At 36.6% G+C, this 12193-nt stretch overlaps 1 protein-coding gene across 4 annotated transcripts in view; it reads right to left on the reverse strand.

The window, feature by feature from the left end:
* Positions 1-12193, reverse strand: part of PDE4D (phosphodiesterase 4D) — a 943818-nt gene that overhangs the window by 323489 nt on the left and 608136 nt on the right. For all 4 annotated transcript variants that reach the window (XM_053701299.1, XM_053701296.1, XM_053701297.1 and 1 more), the window contains one exon: positions 1065-1101. In XM_053701299.1, coding sequence (XP_053557274.1) covers positions 1065-1101 — 37 coding nt within the window. The remainder of the gene's footprint in view (positions 1-1064; positions 1102-12193) is intronic.

Genomic DNA, 12193 nt, shown 5'->3' on the forward strand with positions numbered 1-12193 from the left:
TACATTTGCCCCTAATCTGCAACAGCAAAGGAGCCCATGAACATGTATTCCACCAGGCTTTTCAAAAGGTTTATAGCTTGAAATGCTTTTGATTTGCAAAACCTTGTAAATTGTGCATTGTATATGACAAAGTGAAATTACATTTATTTTGCACAGCAGTGCTTAGTTGTTTATATGAGCTTAAAGGGACACTGAACCCAAATTTTTTCTTTCGTGATTCAGATAGAGCATTCAATTTTAAGCAACTTTCTAATTTACTCCTATTATCAAATTTTCTTCCTTCTCTTAGTATCTTTAATTGAAATGCAAGAATGTAAGTTTAGATGCCGGCCCATTTTTGTTGAATAACCTGGGTTATTCTTGCTGACTGGTGGATAAATTCATCCACCAATAAAAAAAGTGCTGTCCAGAGTTCTGAAACAAAAAAGAAGCTTAGATGCCTTCTTTTTCAAATAGAGATAGCAAGTGAATGAAGAAAATTTGATAATAGGAGTAAATTAGAAAGTTGCTTAAAATTGCATGCTCTATAGGAATCACGAATGAAAAAATTTGGGTTCAGTGTCCCTTTAATTACCATTTAAAATAGTTCTACAGATATATGGACTTAAAGGGACACTAAACCCAAATTTTTTCTCTCATGATTCAGACAGAGAATGCAATTTTAAGCAACTTTCTAATTTACTCCTATTATCAATTTTTCTTCGTTCTTTTACTTTCTTTATTTGAAAAAGAAGGCATCTAAGCTAAGGAGCCAGACAATTTTTGGTTCAGACCATGGACAGAACTTGTTTATTGGTGCTGTCCAATCAGCAAGGACAACCCAGGTTGTGAACCAAAAATGGTCCGGCTTCTAAACTTATAGTCTTGCTTTTCAAATAAAGATAGCAAGATAATTAAGAAAAATTGATAATAGGAGCAAATTAGAAAGTTGCTTAAAATTGCATGCTCTATCTGAATCATGAAAGAAAAAATGTGCGTTCAATGTCCCTTTAATAACATTTTCGTAGCTCTGTAGACCAAACTAAAAAAAAAAAAAAAATTATTTCTTTATTATTTCAACTTACCTGAGCAAATGGTGTTACAATCAAGTCATCTCCATGTCTGAAAAAGATTTAAAAAAAAAGACAATAAATAAGAAATAAATGCATGTGTTATGTTAATAGCATAACGAATTCAATACAATAATCAGGCATTATAAATTACAAATAAATTAATTAAAAAACAAGTAGGAGTTATTAAACATACATTTAATCTAAAAACAATATTTATTATTTTTTTACATGCTCCTGTAGTAACCACAAATGAAAGATGAGAAATGTATCATTAAATGTTGTATGCAATGTTAAAGAGACAGGAATGTCAAAATTAAACAAATTAATTAAGATTGAGCATGTTCACGTGATTTCAATGATGGGATCGGGTCGGGGGGAGTGCCCATAATGCTAGGCCCACCCTCCAGCCCGCGATCAGTTAGGAAGCAGTTATGGCTTCAAGAGAGAAGACTGGCTAGGATGTTTCATGTCGTTCTAATGGCACAAAAGCCCAGTGAGGTTAGGACGGCATGGAACGTCCAAACTGTGGGAAGGGGTTAATGTGAAATAAGTAGGCTAAATAGACAGATAATAGTTTACCTAGTAAACTGGGAATATTTAAATGGAACAACAAATTGATAAAGTAAAACTGAACACATTTTTCAACCTAAAAATTAAATTTATCAGTCAAATACAGATCATTAGACTTAGAATTCTACAGAGTAAGATTCCCACAGACAAATAGCTGGGTAGCTAACTGAAATATCATGATATATTTAAAAGGGTAATAAACAACACAAATACAAAAGAATGGTAACTACTCACCCTGCTATTGTCTGTGCCAGCAGCTGTCTTCTCTTATTTTTAACCCATTACTAGTGCTGGTTGGTGAAGCTCTGCATCTTCATACTGGGTGCTGCCATCTTGGATTCTAAGTATTCTTGCACCCTGAGGCTGAAGCAATGCACACTGGCATATCAGTGATGTTCACAGCTTTTTAACAGTTGTATTATGTATTACTTTGGGTTAGTGTGCAAGACACAGAGCAGGAGCCTTACATCATTTGCAGTTTATTTTTACACAGTTTAAATGCTACATAAATTATTAAAAGCACATAGGAATAATATAGAGCAATGCAGCAGTAAAAATATAAAATTGCCTGCTTTGTATTGTACATGCTAACCTGAAATCTACAGCTGTCAGAAGGCCGGCAACGTCACTGGTCTGTAAATGTGCACTGCTTGTGTCAAAGGGTGCAAGATAACCTAAGCTCCAAGATGGCGGCTCTCTATATGAAGCTGTGGAACTTTACCAAATGGCATCTGTAAGGAGTTAAAATTAGACGTGGAAAACATTAGTTTTGCAAATGATTAATAAAATTACCCTCCGTTTCGGGCATTCGGTTGTTTTTGACACCACACACACACATACAGTATATATATATATATATATATATATATATATATATATATATATATATATATATATATATATATATATATATATATTAGAAAAGAAATGCAACCCAATATATCTTTAATTTCACTGCATCTGATTTTCTGTACCACCCGCCCCATAGACTGTAGTGCAAAATGTGCTATTGTTACTTTAAATTAACCCTTTCGTGACAGGGTTAAAGTGCCTACATCGGAACAACTGTTCCGATGTAGACAAATTGAAACTACGCGATCGTGCATACGATCGCAAGATTTCAATTATTGGATCGCATCTGGGGGGCGTCCCTACAATCCTAGGAACGCCCTCCAGAACGCGATTAAATCCTTGAAGCACAGAAGGCTTCAGGACAGCCGTTAGCTATGACGTTCAATTCCGTCATAACGGCTTTAAAGCCCAGTCTAATTATGACGGAATAGAACCTCATAACGGCTTTAAAAGGTTAAAGGGATAGTTATCACCAAAATGTTATTGTTTAAAACATTACCAACACTGTTATAGAAAACATAATTTATGTAAGAACTTACCTGATAAATTCATTTCTTTCATATTAGCAAGAGTCCATGAGCTAGTGACGTATGGGATATACATTCCTACCAGGAGGGGCAAAGTTTCCCAAACCTTAAAATGCCTATAAATACACCCCTCACCACACCCACAATTCAGTTTAACGAATAGCCAAGAAGTGGGGTGATAAGAAAAAAGTGTGAAAGCATATAAAATAAGGAATTGGAATAATTGTGCTTTATACAAAAAAATCATAACCACCACAAAAAAGGGCCGGCCTCATGGACTCTTGCTAATATGAAAGAAATGAATTTATCAGGTAAGTTCTTACATAAATTATGTTTTCTTTCATGTAATTAGCAAGAGTCCATGAGCTAGTGACGTATGGGATAATGACTACCCAAGATGTGGATCTTTCCACACAAGAGTCACTAGAGAGGGAGGGATAAAATAAAGACAGCCAATTCCTGCTGAAAATAATCCACACCCAAAATAAAGTTTAATGAAAAACATAAGCAGAAGATTCAAACTGAAACCACTGCCAGAAGTACTTTTCTACCAAAAACTGCTTCAGAAGAAGAAAACACATCAAAATGGTAGAATTTAGAAAAAGTATGCAAAGAGGACCAAGTTGCTGCTTTGCAAATCTGATCAATCGAAGCTTCATTCCTAAACGCCCAGGAAGTAGAAACTGAACTAGTAGAATGAACTGTAATCCTTAGAGGCGGAGTTTTACCCGACTCGACATAAGCATGATGAAATAAAGATTTCAACCAAGATGCCAAAGAAATGGCAGAAGCTTTCTGGCCTTTTCTAGAACCGGAAAAGATAACAAATAAACTAGAAGTCTTACGGAAAGACTTAGTAGCTTCAACATAATATTTCAAAGCTCTAACAACATCCAAAGAATGCAACGATTTCTCCCTAGAATTCTTAGGATTAGGACATAATGAAGGAACCACAAATTCTCTACTAATGTTGTTGGAATTCACAACTTTAGGTAAAAAATCAAAAGAAGTTCGCAACACCGCCTTATCCTGATGAAAAATCAGAAAAGGAGACTCACAAGAAAGAGCAGATAATTCAGAAACTCTTCTGGCAGAAGAGATTGCCAAAGGAACAAAACTTTCCAAGAAAGTAATTTAATGTCCAATGAATGCATAGGTTCAAACGGAGGAGCTTGAAGAGCCCCCAGAACCAAATTCAAACTCCAAAGAGGAGAAATTGACTTAATGACAGGTTTTATACGAACCAAAGCTTGTACAAAACAATGAATATCAGGAAGAATAGCAATCTTTCTATGAAAAAGAACAGAAAGAGCAAAGATTTGACCTTTCAAGGAACTTGCGGACAAACCCTTATCTAAACCATCCTGAAGAAACTGTAAAATTCTCGGTATTCTAAAAGAATGCCAAAAAATGATGAGAAAGACACCAAGAAATATAAGTCTTCCAGACTCTATAATATATCTCTCTAGATACAGATTTACGCGCCTGTAACATAGTATTAATCACAGAGTCAGAGAAACCTCTTTGACCAAGAATCAAGCGTTCAATCTCCATACCTTTAAATTTAAGGATTTCAGATCCTGATGGAAAAAAAGAACCTTGCGACAGAAGGTCTGGTCTTAACGGAAGAGTCCACGGTTGGCAAGAGGCCATCCGGACCAGATCCGCATACCAAAACCTGTGAGGCCATGCCGGAGCTACCAGCAGAACAAACGAGCATTCCTTCAGAATCTTGGAGATTACTCTTGGAAGAAAAACTAGAGGCGGAAAGATATAGACAGGATGATACTTCCAAGGAAGTGAAAATGCATCCACTGCCTCCGCCCGAGGATCCCGGGATCCGGACAGATACCAGGGAAGTTTCTTGTTTAGATGAGAAGCCATCAGATCTATTTCTGGGAGTTCCCACATTTGAACAATCTGAGGAAATACCTCTGGGTGAAGAGACCATTCGCCCAAGTGCAACGTTTGGCGACTGAGATAATCCGCTTTCCAATTGTCCATACCTGGGATATGAACCGCAGAGATTAGACAGGAGCTGGATTCCGCCCAAACCAAAATTTGAGATACTTCTTTCATAGCCAGAGGACTGTGAGTCCCTCCTTGATGATTGATGTATGCCACAGTTGTGACATTGTCTATCTGAAAACAAATGAACAACTCTCTCTTCAGAAGAGGCCAAGACTGAAGAGCTCTGAAATTTGCACGGAGTTCAAAAATATTGATCGGAAATCTCACCTCCTGAGATTCCCAAACCCCTTGTGCCGTCAGATACCCCCACACAGCTCCCCAACCTGTAAGACTTGCATCTGTTGAGATTATAGTCCAGGTCGGAAGAACAAAGAAGCCCCCTGAACTAAACGATGGTGATCTGTCCACCATGTCAGAGAGTGTCGTAAAATCGGTTTAAAGATATTAATTGAGATATCTTTGAGTAATCCCTGCACCATTGGTTCAGCATACAGAGCTGAAGAGGTCGCATGTGAAAACGAGCAAAGGAGATCGCATCTGATGCGGCAGTCCTAAGACCTAACATTTCCATGCATAAGGCTACCAAAGTGAATGATTGTGACTGAAGGTTTTGACAAGCTGATATCAATGTTAAACTTCTCTTGTCTGACAAGGACAGAGTCATAGACACTGAATCTATCTAGAAACCTAAAAAGGTTACCCTTGTCTGAGGAATCAATGAACTGATTGGTAAATTGATCCTCCAACCATGAACTTGAAGAAACAACACAAGTCGATTCGTATGAGATTCTTTGAAAATGAGAAGACTGAGCAAGTACCAAGATATCGTCCAAATAAGGAAATACCAAAACCCTGTTCTCTGATTACAGAAAGAAGGGCACAGAGAACCTTTGAAAAAAATTCTTGGAACTGAGGCTAGGCCAAACGGTAGAGCCACAAAACTGGTAATGCTTGTCTAAAAAGAGAATCTCAGACACTAAAAGTGATCTGGATGAATCGGAATATGCAGATACACATCCTGTAAATCTATTGTAGACATATAATGCCCTTGCTAAACAAAAGGCAGGATAGTCCTACAGTAACCATCTTGAATGTTGGTATCCTAACATAACGATTCAATAATGATAGATCCGGAACTGGTCTGAAGGAATTGACCTTCTTTGGTACAATGAAGAGATAAAATAAAACCCCAGCCCCTGTTCCAGAACTGGAACTGGCATAAATACTCCAGCCAACTCTAGATCTGAAACACATTTCAGAAATGCTGAGCCTTTGCTGTGTTAACTGGGACACGGGAAAGAAAAAAATCTCTTAGCAGGAGGCCTTAACTGAAGCCAATTCTGTACCTTTCTGAAACAATGTTCTGAAACCAGAGATTGAGAACGGAATTGATCCAAATTTCTTTGAAGAAAACGTAATCTGCCCCATACCAGCTGAGCTGGAATAAGGGCCGCACCTTCATAGGTACTTAGGAGCTGGCTATAGGTTTCTATAAGGCTTGGATATATTCCAAACTGGAAATAGTTTCCAAACTGATACCGCTCCTGAGGATGAAGGATCAGGCTTTTGTTCCTTGTTGTGAGGAAAGGAACGAAAATGATTATTTACCCTGGAAAGAAAGGGAAAGCAAAGTTGACTTAGAAGACATATCAGCATTCCAAGTTTAATCCATAAAGCTTTTCTAGCTAAAATAGCTAGAGACATATACCTGACATCAACTCTAATGATATCAAAAGATGGTATCACCAATAAAATTATTAGCATGTTATAGAATAATAATAATGCTATAAAATTATGATCTGTTACTTGTTGCGCTAAAGCTTCTAACCAAAAAGTTGAAGCTGCAGCAGCATCCGCTAAAAATATAGCAGGTCTAAGAAGATTACCTGAACATAAGTAAGCTTTTCTTAGAAAGGATTCAATTTTCCTATCTAAAGGATCCTTAAATGAAGTACTATCTGCCGTAGGAATAGTAGTACATTAGCAGGAGTAGAGACAGCCCCATAACCTTAGGGATTTTTGTCCCAAAAAACTCTAATCTGTCAGATGGCACAGGATATAATTGCTTAAACGTCTAGAAGGAGTAAATAAATTACCCAAATTATTCCATTCCCTGGAAATTACTTCAGAAATAGCATCAGGGAGATTAAACACTTCTGGAATAACTACAGGAGATTTAAAAACCTTATTTAAATGTTTACATTTAGTATCAAGAGGACCAGAATCCTCTATTTCTAATGCAAATAATACTTCTTTAAGTAAAGAACGAATAAATTCCATCTTGAACAAATACAAAGATTTATCAGCATCAACCTCTGAGACAGAAACCTCTGAACCAGAAGAACCATTATCAGTATCAGAATGATGATGTTCATTTAAAAATTCATCTGAAAAAAGAGAAGTTTTAAAAGACTTTTATGTATACTAGAAGGAGAAATAACAGACATAGCCTTCTTAAAGGATTTAAAAAAATAAATAAAATCTCTTATGTTATCAGGAACACTCTGAAAATTAGATGTTGACGGAACAGCAACAGGTAATGTAACAGTACTAAAGGAAATTTTATCTGCATTAATAAGTTTGACATGACATGCAATACAAACAACAGCTGGAGAAACAGATACCAAAAGTTATAGCAGATACACTTAGCTTGGTAGCTCCAGCACTGGGCAGTGATTTTCCTGAAGTATCTTCTGACTCAGTTGCAACGTGGAACATCTTGCAATATGTAAAAGAAAAAAACAACATATAAAGCAAAATTGATCAAATTCCTTAAATGACAGTTTCAGGAATGGGAAAAAAATGCCAGTGAACAAGCTTCTAGCAACCAGAAGCAATAAATAATGAGACTTAAATAATGTGGAGACAAAAATGACGCCCATATTTTTTAGCGCCAAAAAAGACGCCCACATTATTTGGCGCCTAAATGCTTTTGGCGCCAAAAATGACGCCACATCCGGAACGCCGACATTTTTGACGCAAAAAAAACGTCAAAAAATGACGCAACTTCCGGTGACACGTATGACGCCGGAAACAGAAAAAAAATTTTGCGCCAAAAAAGTCCGCGCCAAGAATGACGCAATAAAATGAAGCATTTTCTGCCCCCGCGAGCCTAACAGCCCACAGGGAAAAAGTCAAATTTTTTAAGGTAAGAAAAAATGAATGAAACAAATGCATTTATCCCAAATATGAAACTGACTGTCTGAAAAATAAGGAATGTTGAACATTCTGAGGCAAGGCAAATAAATGTTTGCATACATATATTTAGAACTTTATAAACAAAGTGCCCAACCATAGCTTAGAGTGTCACAGAAAATAAGATTTACTTACCCCAGGACACTCATTTACATGTTTGTAGAAAGCCAAACCAGTACTGAAACGAGAATCAGCAGAGGTAATGGTATATATAAGAGTATATCGTCGATCTGAAAAGGGAGGTAAGAGATGAATCTCTACGACCGATAACAGAGAACCTATGAAATAGACCCCGTAGAAGGAGATCACTGCATTCAAATAGGCAATACTCTCCTCACATCCCTCTGACATTCACTGCACGCTGAGAGGAAAACCGGGCTCCAACTTGCTGCGGAGCGCATATCAACGTAGAATCTAGCACAAACTTACTTCACCACCTCCATTGGAGGCAAAGTTTGTAAAACTGAATTGTGGGTGTGGTGAGGGGTGTATTTATAGGCATTTTAAGGTTTGGGAAACTTTGCCCCTCCTGGTAGGAATGTATATCCCATACGTCACTAGCTCATGGACTCTTGCTAATTACATGAAAGAAATATACTTTTTACCTCTGTAATTACCTTGTAGCTAAGCTTCTAGAGACGGCCTCCTTATCTCAGATCTTTTGACAGACTTGCATTTCAGGCAATTATTGCAGACTCTTAAATAACTCCACGTGCGTGAGCACAATGTTATTTATATGAAACACATGAACTAATGGCTTCTAGCTGTGAAAAACAACTGTCAAATGCATTCAGATAAGAGGCGGCCTTCAAGGGCATAGAAATTAGCATATCAACCTACCTAGGTTTAACTTTCAACTAAGAATACAAAATGAACAAAGCAAATTTGATAATAAAAGTAAATTAGAAAGTTGCTTAAAATTACATGCCCTATCTGAATCATGAACATTTAATGTGGACTTTACTATCCCTTTAAGTGAAGAGTGATGATTCTTGGCCTCTTATGGAAAGCAGCGGGAGCAAGCTCTGTATTTGAGTTTATGAGGCAGCTGTACAACATGTGATTGGCTGTGTTGTCTACAACAGAATGAAAAATAAAGGCTCAGTACTGGGAAAAACAGACTAAACAATGTACATAGGGCGATAAAAAGGCTTTATCTAACATTTTTAAAACAATGCTGGTAGTTTGTGGTAAGAACGTTAAATGCTTGGATAAAACTATTTTTGTTTACAGTCTGTTTAATACTATTAACACAAAGGCATAGTGACACCAATTTCTCTAATGAGATACCTAATAGAATTTAGTTCATCTTTACAAACCAACTGTTCACTCAGGAATATCTTTGGATATTAAAGTGGCATACGGCAAAGCGGAGTTAGGACATAAAGCTAAGTTTAGAGGCGTGTGATGCAGGGTACATAGATGACATTCTTTCCTACTGATAACACTGTCAATATCGTCATAGTCATAAGTGTTCTCCTCTAGCTAAAGTATCAGATATGCAAAAAGCATTCAGAAAAAAGAATAAAACATTACACAAAACAAAATATAAAACCCACATACTTCCTTTGTTTTATTTATATTATTGTCAGTCCTATATATTTTGTCATTTTTTTATTATTGATCTGTTTGTCTTTCAAGGGGTTTCATATATTTGTTTCTATAACAAGCATGATAAATTGAAGAACCTATACAAAATATGTGTGGCAAAAATGCATTAAAGGGACAGATTCTGATACAAAACATGCATTTTTAAATAACTTTCCAATTTACTTCTATTATAACATTTGCTTTGTTTTCTTGATATCCTTTGGTGAAGGTAAATCTTAGGTAGGCTCCTAGGAGTGTGCACGTGTTAGCACTCTATGGAAGCAGTGTTGGCAACAGGGTATACCATTACTACAAACACTGTAGCAATTAATGTCCATATGGATGTTTTAGCCCAGTGCTTTCCAAACTGTGTGTCGGGACACACTAATGTGTCGGCAGTAGTGTGTAGGTGTGTCCCTGCTTCAGCACAATTTTTTTTAAATTAAATTTAAAAAAAATTTTTTTTTTTGGTTTCTGACTTTCTGCCTGCCTGCCTGCTCTGCATATCACATGGTTGACACACGATTGATACCTAGTGGGTCACAGATCATCTTAACCAATTGGCGCAGCTCAGTGGGAACTGAAACTATTCCCATTGGTGGCTTTGGCGGCACATTGGCTCCTGACTGCACGTGTAGTCTCCTTAATCGGCTCGTGACTGCATGTGTAGTCAGTGAGTGGGACAGCAGTGTGTTTGCAGCGAGGGCAGTAGTCAGTAGGGCTCACGGAGTTTTGAGGGCGGCAGCTTAAACGCTGAGCTGAAGTCAAAGGGTTTTTTTTGCAGCTAGCTCCCAGTAGTGCATTGCTGCTCCTGCTCTTGATATATGGATAGGAAGTGGAAGCTTAAAAATCCTTGATGATGAAATGTGAGTATCTTTATGTAATATTCCACTAAATATTCAGAAATTGTGTTCATCCCATCAACCTCATAAATCCCATTAAAATAGTAAGTAGCGATTGGTGTTATTAAACTTTTTTTTTAATTCTTGCACATACTTACATACTGTTACTTGTAAATACATATTATTATTATATAATTTATGTATGTGTCCATATATTTTAAAACAAGTTAGTTTAACCTCCTTTTTGCTAGTACAACTGAATTAATTACCGTGTCGCAAAATGATGTAGGTCTAAAAAGTGTGTCACCAACATGAAAAGTTTGGAAAGCTCTGTTTTAGCCTATGGGCCACAATCTAAGAAACCAACGCGAAGTAAAAAGAGACATTAAACTTGATACATTTCTGTTACGTATTTGAAAAAGTCTCAACAAAAATACTGGAAGAACATTGCTTGAATTTTGATATATTGAATTTGTGAGACAAAACATGGACAATTATTTCTTATTTATAACTATTGCTAACTTATAACTGTTTAACCACTATGCCTACACACATATGCCTCTTGTCAGTGCACTACTGGAAGCCAGCAGAACACATCTGATGAGGCCAGAGGCATATATGTGTAGCCAACAATAACCAGCTAGCTCCTGAGTCTATCTAGGTATGCTTTAATTTAATGAATTCCAATAGAACAAAATACATTTGAAAATAAAAAATGAGCTGAAATGTCTCTTAAAATGAAATGCTCTATCTAAACCATGAAAGCTTAAAGGGACAATAAACCCAAATTTTTTCTTTCGTGATTCAGATAGAGCATGCAATTTTAAGCAACTTTCTAATTTACTCCTATTATCAATTTTTCTTCGTACTCTTGCTATCTTTATTTGAAAAAGAAGGCATCTAAGCTAATTTTTGGTTTAGGACCCTGGACAGCACTTGTTTATTGGTCGGTTAAATTAATCCACCAATCAGCAAGAACAACCCAGGTCGTTCACCAAAAATGGGCCGGCATCTAAACTCACATTCCTGCTTTTCAAATAAGGATACCAAGAGAATGAAAAAAATTTGATAATAGGAATAAATTAGAAAGTTGCTTAAAATTGCATGCTCTATCTGAATCACAAAAGAAAATATTTGGGTTCAGTGTCCCTTTAATTTTGACTTTCATGTCCCTTTAAAATACATAATATGGTTACATAACCTTTAGTGTTCTAGACTATGGATCATTTTCAGAAACATTGACCCATAATCCACTAAAAACATGAGCTGGATAAAATGTTTTGTTAAAGGGACAGTCATCTAAAAAATTTGTATTGTTTAAAAAGATAGCTAATCCCTTTATTACCCATCCCCAGTTTTGCACAGAAAACGGTTATATTAATACACTTTTTACCTCTGTGATTACCTTGCATCTAAGCCTCTTTTGACAGCCCCCTGATCACATCACTTTGTATTTATTTATTATCTATTGACTTGCATTTAAGCCAATTAGTGCTGTGTTGTGCACAACCCATGGGCATGAGCACAATGTTATCTATATGGCCTAGATGAACTAGCACTCCCCTGTTGTGAAAAGCTAATAAAACGCATGTGA

Source organism: Bombina bombina, chromosome 2 (assembly GCF_027579735.1).
Source record: "Bombina bombina isolate aBomBom1 chromosome 2, aBomBom1.pri, whole genome shotgun sequence".
NCBI classification, from domain to species: Eukaryota; Metazoa; Chordata; class Amphibia; order Anura; family Bombinatoridae; genus Bombina; species Bombina bombina.